This window comes from Bacillus rossius (assembly GCF_032445375.1).
Source record: "Bacillus rossius redtenbacheri isolate Brsri chromosome 4 unlocalized genomic scaffold, Brsri_v3 Brsri_v3_scf4_2, whole genome shotgun sequence".
NCBI lineage: Eukaryota > Metazoa > Arthropoda > Insecta > Phasmatodea > Bacillidae > Bacillus > Bacillus rossius.
This window is the reverse complement of record NW_026962011.1, coordinates 27,840,669-27,859,005: the sequence shown is the minus strand read 5'-3', so window position 1 is coordinate 27,859,005 and position 18,337 is coordinate 27,840,669. Positions and strand designations below refer to the sequence as shown.

Sequence of the window (18,337 nt, the reverse complement as noted above, 5' to 3'; positions counted from 1 at the left end):
CTGTCTAAATCTGTTTCGAAAAAAGAGGAAGATACTTTATACATAAGATTTAAAAAAACTCCATCCTACATTCCCTCCCATTAAAAAAAATCTTTGGTACTTCTTAAAGACGTTTTGCATAATTGAGAATCTACTATCCACATATAATATAGAAACAAACTGTAAGGGACATTTGTGTCTACTTAAGATTTAGAAAAACCACCTGATCCTGTGTTCTTACTCCTTAAAAAATAATTTTTACTTTTTGATGAAATTTTGCACACTTTTCATTCAAAATAAGACGAAAATACTGTAAAAGTCAGCAGGGAAGCTCTTAAGTTCTGGATCACACAGAGGATATGTAAGGTAATTAATCACTGTCACCCCCTCCCCTTCTCACAAATCAAACCCAACACAACACATATTCAACCTGAATGATAATTTCTATTTGAATATAATGGTCAAGTTCAAGGTCATATATAGAATAATATGACACTCACACACTTATATATACACACACTCTCACATTCTCACACTCACACGCTCACATTTTCAAACGCTCAAACTCTCACATTATCACACTCTCACACTCTCCCATACTCTCCTCTTAATCTTTCTCCCCTCCACTTCGTCCTCGCCTCTCTCTCCTAGAATCTCAACAGTCACGCTCTAGCTGCCAGCCTGGTCGGTCGAGCTCTCTCTCCGATACATCCAAGATGCCGAACCCGTGCCGAAGGAAGAGGGGGAAATACCGCGTCCACAAGCACCTCGAGCAGCGCGACCCAAGTCTAGAGGCAGAACCATATGCGGTGCAGCTCGCCTGTCGACTTCCTTGCGAGGAGGTACGAGGGCGACATGCCATAGTACTTCGGTTCTCTGGTATTCTGTATCGGGCTCTCGTGGGACGACGACCTGGAGCCGAAGCAACTGAGCCAGCTGATCGACGAGTACCTGGATTATCCTGACGAAGAATATCAGCATGAAGTAGTAGTAGTCCCGATACCCACTTCCCCAGGCCACACCGAAGCACTGATATACCTAAGAGAGTCTGGATACTTGAAGAAGCTGTACGAGGTACGTGACACCAGGTACCGCATGGGGACACTCCTCCCGGCCGTCCGCATCCCGGTGGAGCCGGAAGACGAGTACATCCCCTGGGAGACGTACAGCACTGTGGTAGCATGCGAAGAGAGAGTCCGGCTGAAGTGCAACCACAGCACTGCCCAGTAGAGTCTCTCCAGCGAGACTACGCAGGCCAGCCAGTCCATTCCAGAGCTGCAGGATTGCAGCACACAGACAGACCAGCAAACGAGGCTACGACACATCGCGTGTCAGACGCCCGCCCCAGCCGAGTGGAAACACTCTGGCACCCAAACAGCCATTCTCACGGCAGTGAAAGGTACCAGCACTGTTCGAAAGGATATCGCAGCACCACAACAACAGCTGCAGACACCAAGAGCCCGCCCAGCGACGGAGGCCGCTCCTGCTAAGAAGAAGGAGGCGACCACAGTTGCGCGGAAACCAAGAGAACAGCCAGCTGAGGAGTGAAGCCAGCAGCCTCCGCAACCGAAGAGAGTGCCCTGGCACTTTGTCGTCCTCCGGGGTGGCGGAGGGGCCTGGGAGCCGACTGAAGAAGTGGAGTCTGCACTGCGCGAGGCCGGCCACAAGCCGACCAAGTGTTGGCGCATCCGCAGCAAGGCAACAGAGTGCCCCACCGGCCTCCACCGAGTGGCTTTTGCCACCTCAGAAGAGGCCACTCGACTCCTGGAGGCCACACTCGTCATCCAGGGCGCCCACCTAGCAGCTGAACCAGCCCACTCCAGACCGCAGCTCCCCAGGGCCTGGGGCCGCACCGAGCTGCAGTCTACTCCGCGCGGCGTGGTGCTGCAGTTGGCAGAAATGCTAACTGCAGTTCTGAGCCGCCATAGGTATACCGCGAGCCAGCCGGGGGCAGAGGGGACTCGTCCCCTCCGCCGGCCAAGCCCTTCCTCCCGTTAAAGGGAGGGGGACAGCAGCCCACGGTCTCAGGAACCTCGCCTGACACACAACACACCTAGCTCAACACAGTAAACATGTCCAGCCATTTCCCACACGCAATCTAAACTCAAATCAACTAGTAAACAACATAAATAACATCATCAAAACTACTTGAGCAGCTAAGGCCAGCTGCTCAGCTAAGACTAAGTTCACCCCCCCCCTTTTTTTTCCCTTCACATTTAAAGGGAAGGCTGGATAACACCACGAAATTAAAGAAAACTCACCCCACGAAAATTAATTAATTATATCGACCATTTGCATTCATCACATGCCTCGCAGCATCTTTGAGCAACATTACATAAACACGTGAAAACATAAGAATTCAGTAGCCAAAACAGGAGGTTAGAGGTCGCATGAGATGACCCGGGACTCTGAACGGGCCTCGGGGTCGATACCAAGTTCCGGCACTCGGGCCCCTAAAGCCCACACTGGCGATGATGAAATCCCTGTCAGTCGGACGTGAGTCTGCTTGGGGTTGCTTCATTAAGCAAATAATCTGAGCCTAGAATCTCAACTAGAAGAGAAAATAATTGAAAATTATGTACAATATATTTTCTGGAAATGATAAATAATTAATTTATGTTTTTCATATAGTTGTCATTAGGTGTGCAAAAATCATTTATGCAGATTGCCTTCGGTTAACAGAACTTATTTCTGCAATCAACTCTTATGTTTCAATGAAAAATTATTCGACATTTAAATTATGTGCAGAAAAACTTATTTAATAAAAAAAAAGTGCATTGAAGCAGATGCAGAATTAAATGTTGAAAGCAATATGTATGTATAGTTCTAATCAACAAACATTAATATATATATATATATATATATATCTGTAGGCTTACATATTTCTCCCAAATTCTTTCTAGAGGATATAAAATTGAACACTTAAACAAGTATTTAATGAAAAAGCCATTATGTAAAACTATTAAAAATTTAGTATTAAAAAAATTACGTAAAATATCTTGCCTCGGAAAAGAATTGAAATGTGCTCTCGAGATGCAAGTCTCCCTGAGTGTCCACGACTAGACAACACTCAAACCAGTCATGTGTGGTGTTGCTTTATCCGTGGTTTGCAGGCTCAATGCATGTTATAACCCTCTGAAAACATCAATATAAAATAAATTATCTTTACCTAAAGAAGTTTACTGTACTCCAGCACGATACTTGCACTGGTAAATATGTCCAGGACATATATTCGATAATAAAAATGTATACAGTAGAAACCATTAGTAAAATGCACCTTAAACACTAAGTGTTTTGCAATAACTTGCACACCAAATGAAAAAAAAAAGAAAAATAATAAACAGTTGAAAACAATCTGCTAAGAAGCTAAAATACTACTAAAATTATTTGACAAAAATAATTTTAAAACTTAACAGAACTGATAAAAATCCTCAAAACACCTGTTTCCTCTTCTATAAAATTCATTCAAAACATCGGATATCCCAAACCCATAAAAATTAATCCATAACCCCCTCTAGAAGAGTCGATCCTATTACAACTCTATACCAGATTCCAAACAACCGACCAATCCCCAGGGACACCAGGTCGCCCACTGCCAGCTTATGTGCGACACACTGCAAGCAAATGAGGAATCCATCGAAGGCGGTCCCCTACACAGCAATCAGCTCCCTCCATCACTACACAATATTACCTCACGAAACTCTCACCACTTCCGCTGCAAAACGAAGCTGACAGAAGCTCGCAGAAGGACAGATGCCTTCAAACTCATTATGCACCCCAGCAGTAGTTTTCTATCGCCTAAATTCTCAACAAAGTGGCATCCATTTATGTATCTTACACATAGTATATCCCACTTCCTCCCTTTCAGAGGTGTGGCTGCTCTTAAAGCATTCCTGCCCCCCCCCCTCCTCCACAATGTTTTTCAGCCAATATGGCGTGGTCACCCTGCAACACCCGTCTCCGCGTAGCAAGCCAGCTACCAGTCCTCAAACATACTTCTATTAGAATAATCTTACACAGGACCAATATGTACAACCCCCTTATTCGCAAACATATCCGTACTCTATTGCCATGATTCCTTCATTCCATTCGCAAAAGAAAAAAAAATCTTAAAGTTATTAAAATGTATGTATAACCTTCTTATTCTTAGAACCATGCATTTCATGCGAACATATTTCCAGACTAGCCGTGTGTTAAGACTTTGTAGCATTGTCTGTGTGTCGTGGTTGGCTGGGTTCATTTCAGGTACGTATCTACTCTCAGCACATCAATTACAACCATTCAGTGAGGAAGCAAACACGTCTTGAATGGCCTGGACAAATAAGGACTCTTGCAGACGTCCACCAATCACAAGGAAACAATTGCTAGCCCGGCCATACCTTATTGAAATCCAATGAGCGAAGTGTGTGAATGCATATGACCCACTTGGGATGCCAGATCTATGAGGAATTCCGACTATTGCAGCTTACAGTATTTTGGAATTTAGTTATATTTATGGTACTCATGTGGGGATAATGATCTAGAGTGCTGAATTGAATAATAATTTGTGTGCCGTGAAACTAAATAAGAGGTATATTTAATATTTATCAATATGCAGGGGCGCAGCCAGGGGGGGGGGGTTAGGGGTTACCCCCCCCCCCCCTTAGCACCAAATCTTTAATTAATTTTTTATTCATCACTCAAACAAATTTCATATTAAAATTAATAAAAAATTTACCATTACAATATTTAAATTTAAGAACCGAAAACTGCTAAAATAGCACTATTTTACACCTTAAATCCAAATTTTCCCGGGGGAGGACCCCCGGACCCCCCGCTTTAATACGGGCAGGGGACATTCTTCTTCACACCCCCCATACACAAATCCTGGCTACGCCAATGGCAATATGAATTCACTTGTGGCCGGTACGAATGCTTAAAGGTTAATAGCACCATAGACCATTAACACACACACACACACACACACACACACATTACACAGATTGTTTTACCATTCGTTGTCGCGGGCAGCGCATAATCAGAGAACAGAGTGTGGGAATCGATCGTTCAGGAGGCTGCCAAAGGCGCAGCTCAGGAACTGTGGACTGGAAGACTGCAATACCGCCTGGCAGCTGGAGTCCAAGACCCGCGAGCTGGCGCAGGGACAGGCGCACCTCTGCCCCCGCCCCGATGTGCAGGCGAGGAAGTTAGACTAGAGGCGCTGTACTCCCTGGTTCTACGACGGTGCAGACATGGCGGAACAGCCTAGAGAGAACACGTGCACCTCGCCAAGACGGTACCTGCGACCCTGAGCGGCCCCTGGCCCCGATTACAGCTAGGGCCACAACCACTACTTGGGAAATACTCCTAATTTCATCCCAAGGCCGCTCATCGATAGACAACAGCACCGTGGAAGGTGAGGAGGGGGGAGAGGTTAGCGATGACCCTTGTAATCCGGTCAGGCATGCGTGGTATGCCTTACGTGAGTGCACGTGACACGGCGCGTGACTCCAGTGGCCATGCAGGAGCAGGACTACCAGCCAGGTCCGAACCTGGCATCTCGCGTTCGTAACAATGTTCATATTGTTACAATTAGGACATTTCGAGAGCATATGAATTTTAGTGAAACAAGAATGAAATATAATGCTAAAATATGTTCATAATTGTTAGAGTTTATCTTTAAAAAGCTATTAAATGCCCTCGACTGTTATACCAAAAGCCCTGGGTGGTGTTTATAACATGTTTGTGATGTCATATATTTACTAAAAGCTGCTCAGGCATTAACAATTCTCACACGAGCACGAGCTTTTGAAGCCTGGTCTGTCTTCAAGTAAACTGACAATTTCTTTCGACTTTTTTTTTTTTTTAGAAATTGCAGACTTTTTTCAAATAAACCTGTAGCTTGTAAATTAAACTAAAACAAGTGCTTGGATAACGAATAAATACGGTGAGCTATCGCAGACGAGTTTTACGACTAAAAAGTTGCAAAAAGTTGCAAACACTTTTTGTTGCTTATATGTCATGCAGTTGAAGTGTCTGCTCATTATCTTGGACCGCTCAAGAGCGCGATAGCTTTGTTATTATTTATTTCAGCCAGTAATGATGTGTATCTGATCCTAACAAACAGTCAAGATTGTCTGCCATTAAATAAAATTTGTGTTTATGAGGTTACGAAAGTCGGTAACAGCTGATAAAAAATGACAACTTTGTGTCATATGCCAAACTTCGAGGTCCAATGTCACTGAAAGGTCAGCGAACACTCGTGGTCCGAGAATATTGTTATCATTCACAGATAAATGTTTCGAAGAATGCTGGTGATTGTTGATGTAATGCAAGAATCACGCCAAGAGGAACATAATTTATATGAATTACAACGAGACGGTGGTTTATGTGGGGAGAAAGTGTCTGGTGAAGTATAGATGAACCTCAAACTGTATACAACAGCATCTACGATGTCATTGGGCCATACAAGACACCAATAAAATTAGATGTGGACGCATGGATAGTTAGCAGAAGTCTGTGAAGGATTCAGGTGTCCATACAAGTAGTCCTGAGAACAAGGCCACTTGAGGCAGGTCTGGGACATTGGGTCGTGCCTGGGCGCTGCGCCTCCAGGGGAGCTGGGGACGTGAGTGGTACCAGCTTGTGGCTCCTAGGTTGTGGCTATACTCTTAGTGGCACGGCCCATGCAGCGGTACACATGCTCTGCCACAATCACCATCGTGGAGTGTACCGTGCAAGCGCCTACAAACCAAAAGTGAAACGTTGTATATAACAGCCGGTCCGGCTACTGGAGTTGGAGTGTGGTTTTGATGACGGTGTCTGCTGCCTTGGAACCTGCATCTCCGATGACGTCACGACGGCCATCTTGGCTGACCTTGACCTTTGACTTTTACCTTCAAATTTGTTAAAATTAACAAATATGACTCAAAAATTGCCCAAAATTTGCCAAAATTTTCGGAAACAAATTCCGCCAAAAAATCTAAACATTTTGATTTTGTGAAGTAAAAAAGTTTTAAAAAATTTCAAAAATTCTAAATGCTTCAAAATAGTTTTTCCAACACCACACTCCAACTCCAGCGGCCGGACGGGCTGTTATATGCTACTGTGAAATAAACTCCTCTATAGGTGTGGCAGTTTTTGAAGCTATCCGTTTGGTGAGAAATCAATCTGAAGTCTTGAATAACTTTCAGACGCAAGTTTTATCAAATAAACCACAATCGCGCTCACAGCCAGCAGACCTAGCTCCGCCCCCGGGCAGGCTGGCTGTTGTGTCTGCTGTGTCTGCTGTGTCTGCTGGGAGTCACACTGATCGGCGCGGAGTTTCAAATGAACTTGCGAATTGTTTTGTCAACCTCATTGGCCGTATTTCCAGATGTCACCAGCTGCCGTTTATTCGTATTCTCAATACTGCTTTTCTGTCGCAGAATCAAACAAACTGACTCATGATTAGACTGGAAGCCAAATGAAACATGAAGTTTACAGCTTCCCACAAGTTAATTATTAAGCAATGACATTGAAAAAAAAAAAAAAAGTTTAGCTGATTATTTATTTCAAGAGCTTTGTTTAAACAGATTTAGTTCTTTCACAATCAAAGATGGTTGCGATAAAATCTTTGCAAAGCGACAAATTGTTTTAAGATAAATCGAACTGTTGCTTTATTATGCAAGATGACCTTGTGTTACTTTAAAACCTATCTACGTTACTAATATAACGTGCAGTGCTATAATATTTCGTTATTTTTATAATTAAATTTCTGAGTAGTTAGTTTTCAAAAGAAAAACGTCTTTTTATCATATAATAAATGCATAGCAAAACGACATTCACCTTGATTGAGCTAAACACTCTTATCTGGAAAGACCTCGGATTGAAGATCTGTCGGATACCTCGGAATGAAGATCTGACAAAAGACCTCGGGGTGAGGACCTGTTGGAGACCTCGGAGTGAAGATCTGTCGGAGATTTCGGAGTGAAGAACTAGGGAAGAGACAGACGACCGGTGCTCCTCGGAGGAGTGAACCAGAGAACGAAGAAACGTAAATACAAAGAACTGTAACCACAAGCCAGCTATGCGTGTGTTGTCTCGTCCCGAGTTGTTTACAGATTGCTGTAGGTGTGCAAGTACTGGGTGTTCCTTCATTTTAACTGAACTCTTTTGTAAGAACTACTTATCCAAGTGTCCTTCCGTCGAGCCAACTCCAGCCTTGCCACGTTAGCAGACGTGGACGTGTTTGCATGCGTCAATAGCGCGCAAGTGTTCCGCAGTTGGACACAAGTGAGACAAATATCACTTTAATGTACTTACATTATTGATATAAGCTAATAATGTTGAATTAAGGACTCCGCCTACCTGGGTACACGTATGTTTTGCAAATCTTCAGAAAAAAATACACGTGATTTAAAAACAGCTCAAGATATCCATGAAGTGTCTGTTTATGAATATCAGTTTACATTACGCTGAGGACGGAATAGTAGTTCTGTGTCCCTACTGCGCTTTTTAAATTTTCTTAGCAAAAGAGAGTAAACGGGTAAAACCCGTGTTTTCAGGGTAGATTTTAGGCTTGAAACAGCCGGTACATTTTCTTGAAAGCACTAGGGGGCTTTGAATTACACCTTTTCATGGTTACAGCTGAAAGCTGGTAGCTGCTCTATGCGCGCCAGTCCACAGCCTAGCGCTTGTAGGCATGTCCTGACACAGACTCCCCTGACAGAGCGGGCGGGCGACTATGTTACACGATGTGGACCAGACCTGGGGAGTCCCGGGCGGTTCCTCAAGTGCTCCACCACCGAGGTCACGGGAGACCTCACTACTCACGCATTGGCCAGTATCTTATCACACTCACTGCGAGTCCAGTATATGCCACGTTAGAGCAAACCACTTATAAAAGCCGCGACACACGCATGTCTGGCACTGCAGAGTCGGTGTTAGCGAGAGGTGAGTGCTGAGACAGCTCTGGCTGTCGCGATACTGAAGAACGCTGCACGTCCGGGCAAGAACTTCACTGCAGTGTTATAAACATATTTTTTGTTAACTGTTTGAGATATTATTCTAAAGCTCAAAATATTTCAGTGAAACTATTCTAAAAAAAATTATATAATGTTCCAAAACATATTTATTTATATTTAATAAAAATTTCTGACCTATTTTAATACTTTTAATAACAGTTTAACTTACTAAGATATCTCAGGATGTACCTAATTTATAAGCCCAGTTCGCCGGTAAGTCAATAGCGCTATGGTAGTTTCAGCTGCAAAGTGGCGAGGCTCTTGGTTGCTAACAGAATGTTACATTGAAGCAGTTGTTGTTGCAACAATAACTGTTTTCAGGAAATTTGCAAACAAAGTGCCACATGTCTTGCAGCCCAAACGTTTTATCGCTATCTCTAGGAGTTATTTTTTTCATTTCAAAACACGATTATTTCATACTGACGTGAACAGTTTAAAATACTGTGAGAGATGCTGTATTTAATAAATTAGAGATTGATAATTTTCGATACAACAAAAATATAAAACAAAATAGGTTAGGGCAACTATTATGGAATTAAAAAAATAATCTCGCAAAATAAACGCTGCCCGGCTGAATTTCAAGCTAATGTACATTAGCGTACACGTAATTGAGAAGGAATTATTGTTCCGCAATCTACAGGTAGTTATTTTCTTGATGAATAATTTGACTGGTGTAAGTGAAAAACAAGTATTATAGCCGTAACTGGGTGATCTTTACAGGATTCAAGATGCGGTGCTTGGTGGTAGCTTCTCTGCTCGTGGCGCTGACGTCAGCTGCGTCCGAGGCAGACCTAGATGCGTGGGCCCGGTTCAAGGTCACTATGCTTCGAATGAACGATTTACACATTAAAAATGCACAAAACAAACTTACCTACGCATGGTTACAGTAATTTACACTTGAGGTTTCCTCAACTTGGTTGTGATGTACAGACACCTTGGGAGGTATGCTAACAGGGTTCTCCCTCCCATGCACAGGCGCCCTGGGAGGTATGCTAACAGGGGTCTCCCTGCCATGCACAGGCGCCATGGGAGGTATGCTAACAGGGTTCTCCCTGCCATGCACAGGCGCCCTGGGAGGTATGCTAACAGGGTTCTCCCTCCCATGCACAGGCGACCTGGGAGGTATGCTAACAGGGTTCTCCCTGCCATGCACAGGCGCCCTGAGAGGTATGCTAACAGGGTTCTCCCTGCCATGTACAGGCGCCCTGGGAGGTATGCTAACAGGGTTCTCCCTGCCATGCACAGGCGCCCTGGGAGGTATGCTAACAGGGTTCTCCCTCCCATGCACAGATGCCATGGGAGGTATGCTAACAGGGGTCTCCCTGCCATGCACAGGTTCCCTGGGAGGTGTGCTAACAGGTTTCTCCCTGCCATGCACAGGCGCCCTGGGTGGTATGATAACAGGGTTCTCCCTGCCATGCACAGGTGCCCTGGGAGGTGTGCTAACAGGTTTCTCCCTGCCATGCACAGGTGCTCTGGGAGGTGTGCTAACAGGTTTCTCCCTGCCATGCACAGGTGCCCTGGGAGGTATGATAACAGGGTTCTCCCTGCCATGCACAGGTGCCCTGGGAGGTTTGCTAACAGGGTTCTCCCTGCCATGCACAGGTGCCCTGGGAGGTATGCTAACAGGTTTCTCCCTGCCATGCACAGGTGCTCTGGGAGGTGTGCTAACAGGTTTCTCCCTGCCATGCACAGGTGCCCTGGGAGGTATGCTAACAGGGTTCTCCCTGCCATGCACAGGTTCCCTGGGAGGTATGCTAACAGGGTTCTGCCTGCCTGATGCCCCAGGCCGAGCACGGCAAGCAGTACGCCACTGCAGAGGACGAGGCGGCCCGACTGCAGACGTTCCTGGAGCGGAAGGAAGAGGTCGAGAGCCACAACCGCCTGTACGAGCAGGGCCTCACCACCTACTGGATGGGCCTCAACCACCTGTCCGACCTGGTAACGTGGCGTTCAATGTCCATCCGAGTCAGAAGTGGCAGTAGCACTTGCCAAAACCAAAATATGCGTGGAATTATATTAAAGTAATCCTTGTGGCATCTGAAAGAAAAGTCTTGTAATATGATAGTCCAACATTCAATAATTACTGTGATGCAAATTGGTTCTCAAATAACATCACCAGCATGTATTCAAATTGGGCCACTAAAGCTAAAAATCACAAATTGCTACAGCACGTATATACCATTAAAATTATAGAAAAAAGCCTGGTATGCTAGGTTGAATGAAGCCGCGCATTATATGATGTAAAACTTTAGGCGCATGGTAGCAAATACATAAGTTTAAATTTACAATCAACGCTAGAAGGCCCAAAAAAAGATAAATACAAAAATATTTTCGATAAAAGGCAAAGAAAGCCAATGTAATTAATGTCATTGAAGTCCACATTACACGTGCAACTGTCCTTGTGTGTATAAATTTAATCTACACATATTAGCAACAAAGCCTAAGATTACTAAAATTTATAAAAAAATTAAAAAGGTTTTCTTCGGAGCTGAAAGACTCGTGAACAACGCATAAGGTCGTGATGACGGGCGTCGATAATAATGACTGTGTTTTAAGTACTTCTTAAGCCACAAGACTATTTCTCTCAAAAGTAAGTCTATAATAATTCACTTTTAAAGTGTATCAACAAGAGACTAACATTCATTGCATTCGTTGCCTATGCGCGTGCATCATCAAAATTCACTTCTTCATGTTATCATAATGCGCCTAGAGGAGTATAACTTCAATAATTATTTTGGGTTTACATGAGATCGACAATGAGGTATGTTATTGGGTCGTGCTATGACTATCACGACTCGGTCAAGTTGGCTAATACCCTTGCCTGGTTGGCGAGAGGGACGGGGTTCGAGTCCCTGGAAGGACGGGGTTCGAGTCCCTGGAAGGACGAGCTTTTGTTGCCGTAAACACGTGGACGGAAGGCAGCGGAAATCCATGGCGGTAGAGTTGTGAGGAGGTGCGGACAGCGGTGTCGGGAACAGCTCGTAACAGTGTCTGGTCACAGAGTGCATCATGACACTGTTTCATAGCGATAGAAACATTTTATAAAAATCTAACTTTTTATCCAAAAATAAATATCAATCAGTTTTGTGTTCTCGTGGAAATGTGTTACCGATGCGAAATATCTGTTTGGCGATGTGTGAGTTCACCGCGAGAATTCTCATAAAACATTCCTTCTGTGCGGGTACATTGCGTGAGCAAACAATACCTCCGAAGAGCTCCCTGATTGGACTATATGTTGTACAAGTATGTCGTAATTGGTCACGACGTGTATGTACGGTTAAACCATGGATTGTTGCGGTAAGGCCTCCCGAGGGACGCCTCGATAAGCTGGGGCAGTATGGCAGCAGAGAAGCGGCGCAGTGTTCTGCTTGTTGTCTGCGACCACCGCAGCAGGTCTGCTCACGGGTCACATGACCGGGCGAGTGAGGCCAAACAAGTGTGACGTCTCGTCGACTCGGGAGCCGTCACAGACGCCGGGGACACCAGTGGCGGGAGTGTGGTGCAGTGTGGTGCAGTGTGGCGCTGTGTCGGCAGACGCACGAGGAGATCAAGAGGCGGCACAGCGGCGGCGCGCGCAAGACGGTGGTGGCGGCTGCGGCGGCGGCAGGAGGCGGCTCCAAGGCCGGCAGCCTGCCTGCTCACGTGGACTGGCGCCAGCACAACCTGGTCACGCCTCCCAAGACCCAGGGCTTGTGCGGCGGCTGCTGGGCCTTCTCCACGGTGAGTGCCCTCCGCTCTCCCTGCACACTGGCACACTGGCACACTGGCACACTGGCACACTGGCACACCGGCACGCTGCTGGACCCACACAAGCCCTGCGCGCACTGCATGCATCCCTGGCTGCTTCGCGGTGATACGTCATCGCTCGTGTAACTTCAAGGTGCTGGCAAAATTAATTTTTAAATAATTAAAAAAATATATATCTGTACTGTAAAATGTTTCATCTCATCTATGTAACACATCTATAAATCACAAAAGTGTCGATTCGGTTCTCATAATTTCCGAGTCACTCATGGTCATAATGTCAGGAAGGCCGCAGACGACTGCAGCACCTACAGGCTAGGCAGCTGTACTCACGCCAGTGTACGACAGGCTGCATAACTCCAGGCGGCATACTTGCAGGTTGCGCAGCCCGGATAGTGAATGATATACTAATTCCTGCACTTAGAGATTTGAATAAACAGGATGTAAATTTTTAACAATTTTTGCTACGATTATAGTTTAAAGCAGCTACAGTTAGGAATATAAAACCTATGGTCATACAGGACATGTTCATTATATGTAATGAAATCAAACAAATGCCACTACAACGTCCCTCGGAAGCAGTTTGCTAGTGACAACAAAACCTGCCACTCTCGGCGCGTGAGTTCTCCTCGTGTGCTCTCACGTAGCAACACTTTCCTAGCCGTGAGCGAGGCGGGGCGGGAACTCAGAGACTGTTGTCATTGGAGGGAAACTTGTTCAACGATGTTAAGGAAGTCGAGGCAAGCGTAACAAAAAAGCGAAGACAGACAGAAAGACTCTTCGCAGGTGTTTTTGTCACCATGTTTGTTACAATATATTTTCAACCTCCATTGTGCACTTTTTTGTTTATATTTATCCTTCAAGTGGATTATTGGAGTGTGTAACGTGCGTGGCGGACAGGTACCCACGATTCAACTGCTGTGTACATAAAAGTGAAGAAAAAGGTGGTTTTGGCTGTCAACTCTACGAAACTGATTGTTTTCTGCGGCGGGACTTGGTTGCTGACTCTCCACGACACTCGGCTAACAGACAGCGGATAAGGCTTGTGAACATTTCGCCCCTCATTGCCTGCTAGGGAGCATGTCTTATTCAACAGTAATGTTCCGGAACAAGCGCTCCGTGTTATAGAATATATTAACTTATATTAGTTGATTGCCCTAAACTATTTTCCTCAAAAAATCATTCTTACCCTACATTATTAACATACATTTACTATAAAAGTCATTTACACTAAAAGTGTCCATCTCAAGAAAAATTAATATATGTGGTTATGTTCAAGATGATGTTCAACAATTAATCCCAGTTAGAGATTATCGTTTAGGCACTGGAAACTTTAACATTAATGGTACAGATGAAGAGACTCCCATTCCAGTGGACCTGGATGACCAGTTAACTGAAACTGTGTTATCGAGTTCAGTCTCTATGAACCTCTCTGGGAACAAAAGTTTGGACTAAAAACATTCATACTTTTTTTTCTTGTTTGGAAAATAGTTATCAACTTTATCTTTGATCAAATCAATCAGTAAACAATGAATTCCCATAGCACGTTCTGTTCAGTCGACTATCCTTATGGTTTCTCCTATAGTGTGTTTGATTCTCTGAAGATGACTTGTTCCTTGGTCTTGCAAATTTTCTCTGAAACCCCCCCATGTATTGCAACTCTTCAGGCACGAGTAGCCAGCTACACCATCTCGCCTGCAGCCGAGGTCTCTGGCGGGTGTTGCTGTAATGTCTCCAGAGATGCCCCATGTATGGCAACTCTTCAGGCACGAGTAGCCAGCTACACCATCTCGCCTGCAGCCGAGGTCTCTGGCGGGTGTTGCTGTAATGTCTCCAGAGATGCCCCATGTATGGCAACTCTTCAGGCACGAGTAGCCAGCTACACCATCTCGCCTGCAGCCGAGATCTCTGGCGGGTGTTGCTGTAATGTCTCCAGAGATGCCCCATGTATGGCAACTCTTCAGGCACGAGTAGCCAGCTACACCATCTCGCCTGCAGCCGAGGTCTCTGGCGGGTGTTGCTGTAATGTCTCCAGAGATGCCCCATGTATGGCAACTCTTCAGGCACGAGTAGCCAGCTACACCATCTCGCCTGCAGCCGAGATCTCTGGCGGGTGTTGCTGTAATGTCTCCAGAGATGCCCCATGTATGGCAACTCTTCAGGCACGAGTAGCCAGCTACACCATCTCGCCTGCAGCCGAGATCTCTGGCGGGTGTTGCTGTAATGTCTCCAGAGATGCCCCATGTATGGCAACTCTTCAGGCACATGTAGCCAGCTACACCATCTCGCCTGCAGCCGAGATCTCTGGCGGGTGTTGCTGTAATGTCTCCAGAGATGCCCCATGTATGGCAACTCTTCAGGCACATGTAGCCAGCTACACTATCTCGCCTGCAGCCGAGGTCTCTGGCGGGTGTTGCTGTAATGTCTCCAGAGATGCCCCATGTATGGCAACTCTTCAGGCACGAGTAGCCAACCTGCAGCCGAGGTTTTGGGCGGGTGTTGCAGACGGGAGCCGTGGAGGGACAGATCGCCAAGAAGACCGGCAAACTGTACTCGTTCAGCGAGCAGCAGCTCATCGACTGCACGGGAACCATGAACTGCGCTAACGGCGGCTGGATGACCGTCGCCTACGAGTACATCAGGAAGGCAGGCGGCATTGAGACCGAGCAGGAGTACCCCTTCACCGGCAAGGTGAGTGCATCTGTCGCCTGGAGGATGATACCAGGTTCAGGTCTGGCTGAGTGCATACAAACCTGAGGATGGACCTGCTCATTTCGACTCACTGGCAGGTCCGGGTCAGACCTATACCCGCACCACGTGAGCTACCATCACCGGTAGCACAGTGGCTCCACGTAGTAGGTTCATTAATTTATGAATATGCTTTGACTACTTGTACTCTCCTGTTTCTGGTACGCCCCACACAAGATCGAAGAGTGTGTTTTCAATCTATATGTACCTATTTATGTTCATTTGCTCCCATATTATTTCTTAATATATTTCTCTTCTCCAGGGCTATAGCTGTGGTCATCATCAATAAATGATATTGGCTTCTGTGTTTTTATTGGCTATTTATTGTATTCATCTTCGTCTTCATCGTCTACGCCTACTCTGCTGCCATATATTCACCTAATTCACTTTTAATTTGCTTCGTCGTTGATCTACTTATTCTTGTCTTAAATTGTTTTATCATTTATTTCTTCTTCCTGTCTTTTCTTCTTATATGTCAACACCTAGTTTCTAACTTGCTTAAGTTATATTAACCCAATATCAGTCACCAAAAAGTCTTTCTTCTCAAGCATAACCATCTATATATATATTTATTTATTTACCACTTATTCATATTACTTCTTGAGTTTTGTATCTTCTCCATATTTATTTCATTATATTCTTCGTTTTTCGTCCATAATTTTCTTCCTCTCCTGTGTTTAGGGTGGGGTCTTGATTAGCGCACCATGATTCAAACTCTTCCGGTCTCTTCCCCATTGCTGTTGTTAGTTGCTTCCACGTATTTTTAGTTTCCTTAGCTTCAATGATGGTTTGTAAATCTTCATATCTGTACTTGTGATTTACAAGCAGTTCTTCGCTCTATTTATACCTGATATTAACGGTTTTCGCACATTAAATTATAAAATGGGATACTTTATCATCCTCTTGGCATATAATGCAGCTTGGAGACTCAACGAGGTTCATCTGATGCAACTTATATTTAAAATTTCCATGTCCAGTAAGATACTAGGACGAGTAGAGATCCACAGGAATCTATGTGTTCTTCATTCTTGTCTTAACATCAGGAAAGATTACATATGTATATCTTCCTTTTTCTGCCTTGTCCCATCTTCTTTGCCATATTCTCAATTACTCTTCTCTGGCGTCTATATTGTCTTTCTTAGTGACATTTGTGTCTGTGACAGTCTTGTTTATGCTGTTTTCTCTATTATAACGAGGTCAATGGAAAACTCCTGCTATTAACTGTAGTGCTTCTGTTGACATGGTTTTATATGCTTTCGTAATCGTGTTAAGTACTGTACTCTGTGAAGAAAGTATTGCTCATTTCATATGGTTATGTTCAACTGCCTTAGCCAATACTGCGGCTGTCTAAGTCAGAACACTTATCTAGACTCAGTTATATATAGTGGATAGTGTTTTTAAAACAAGCTTCAAATTTGCAAGTGCAATGCTTCTTCTAGCATACTTGTATGGTAGTAGTAGACATGGTAGTAGAAAACATCACAAAAAAACAGAATTACAATTACTCCCAAAATATTAAATTAGTTAAAACAATTTTGATATTGCAGCAGTCAATGTGATGTGTAAATGCATAAACATGTGAAATTTATCTTCGTTGAAAAATAAAACAGAAAAATGATCTTTTTAAAGATTACATGCAGTAGTTATTCGCAAGAAAACTCGACAGCTAGTTTTGGTTGTGACACTGTGCTGCCAAAGACGGGGCTCTCTCGTGGAGCTAGACTGAGTGATGGGTGCGCAGGACGGGCAGAAGTGCAAGTTCAAGAAGAGCCTCGCCAAGGGCTGGGTGAAGGGTATCGTGGACCTGCCCTCCGGAGATGAGCACCGCCTGGCGCTGGCCGTCAGCGAGGTGGGGCCTATCGCCGCCGGCATGGACGCCAGCGCCTCCTCCTTCGACAACTACGCCGGAGGTGAGTGCCCCTTGCGGCGACCTCCAAGTGACGCCGGGGCCAATGCAGCCCGACACTGCCCCGCTACCTGGCATGACCCTCGCCTGTCTCTACTAAGACGCTAAACTAACTCACAGATGCATTTGTTTAATTACTAACAGACTTATAAGATGAGCGTTACACATTCGGTGCCAACCATCCAGTCGCTGGCAGCAGCCATCAATAACCACAGACTGACTTGCTAAACTGTTAGTAGACATGAGATTAAATTACTAAACGTACGATCTGCAAGTCTTAGGCACATAGTATCTAGTTACTCCATTGATAGTCTTAAGAGGGACAGTTTGACGCGTCTTGTGGGGCTAGACGGGTCATGGAGCTAGACCGGGCCTGCATCGCAACAAGCGCCCGGGCCCAGACTGTGTGGCTGTGTTGCAGGCATGGGCCCCGACTGTGTGGCTTGTTGCAGGCATGGACCCAGACTGTGTTGCTTGTTGCAGGCATGGGCCCAGACTGTGTGGCTTGTTGCAGGCATGGACCCAGACTGCATAGCTGTGTTGCAGGCATGGGCCCAGACTGTGTGGCTTGTTGCAGGCATGGGCCCAGACTGTGTGACTGTGCTGCCGGCATGGGCCCAGACTGCGTAGCTGTGTTGAAGGCATGGACCCACACTGTGTGGCTTGTTGCAGGCATAGGCCCAGACTGTGTGGCTTGTTGCAGGCATCTACAACGAGCCCAAGTGCAGCAACACCACCATGGACCACGGCGTGCTAATCGTGGGCTACGGCAGTGAGAACGGCCACGACTACTGGATCGTGAAGAACTCTTGGGGGCCCAAGTACGGCGAGAAGGGCTACATCCGCATAGCGCGCAACAAACACAACAAGTGCGCTCTGGCCACGGCTGCCAACTACCCCACCGCCTAGAGCGCTATGTACTCGCCTCAGTGTACCCTCCGTGGCAGCAATAAATCCCGAGGTGCTTTCTGGA

At 45.4% G+C, this 18,337-nt stretch overlaps 1 protein-coding gene across 1 annotated transcript; it reads left to right on the top strand.

The window, feature by feature from the left end:
• The first annotated feature begins 8,810 nt into the window (after positions 1–8,810).
• On the top strand, positions 8,811–18,337 carry LOC134542372 (procathepsin L-like). Its single transcript, XM_063386554.1, has 7 exons — positions 8,811–8,892; positions 9,684–9,778; positions 10,752–10,904; positions 12,501–12,686; positions 15,216–15,401; positions 17,200–17,368; positions 18,068–18,337. The coding sequence occupies exons 1-7, from the start codon at positions 8,859–8,861 to the stop codon at positions 18,271–18,273; spliced, it is 1,029 nt and encodes a 342-aa protein (XP_063242624.1). The 5' UTR covers positions 8,811–8,858; the 3' UTR covers positions 18,274–18,337.

What these genes read in the sequence shown, in the direction of transcription:
- LOC134542372 (XM_063386554.1), top strand. Translation starts at nt 8,859, where the DNA reads ATGTCTGGCACTGCAGAGTCGGTGTTAGCGAGAG. An exon ending in ATGCGTGGGCCCGGTTCAAG is followed by an intron (nt 9,779 to 10,751) that starts GTCACTATGCTT and finishes CTGATGCCCCAG; the next exon opens with GCCGAGCACGGCAAGCAGTA. An exon ending in AGTACCCCTTCACCGGCAAG is followed by an intron (nt 15,402 to 17,199) that starts GTGAGTGCATCT and finishes ATGGGTGCGCAG; the next exon opens with GACGGGCAGAAGTGCAAGTT.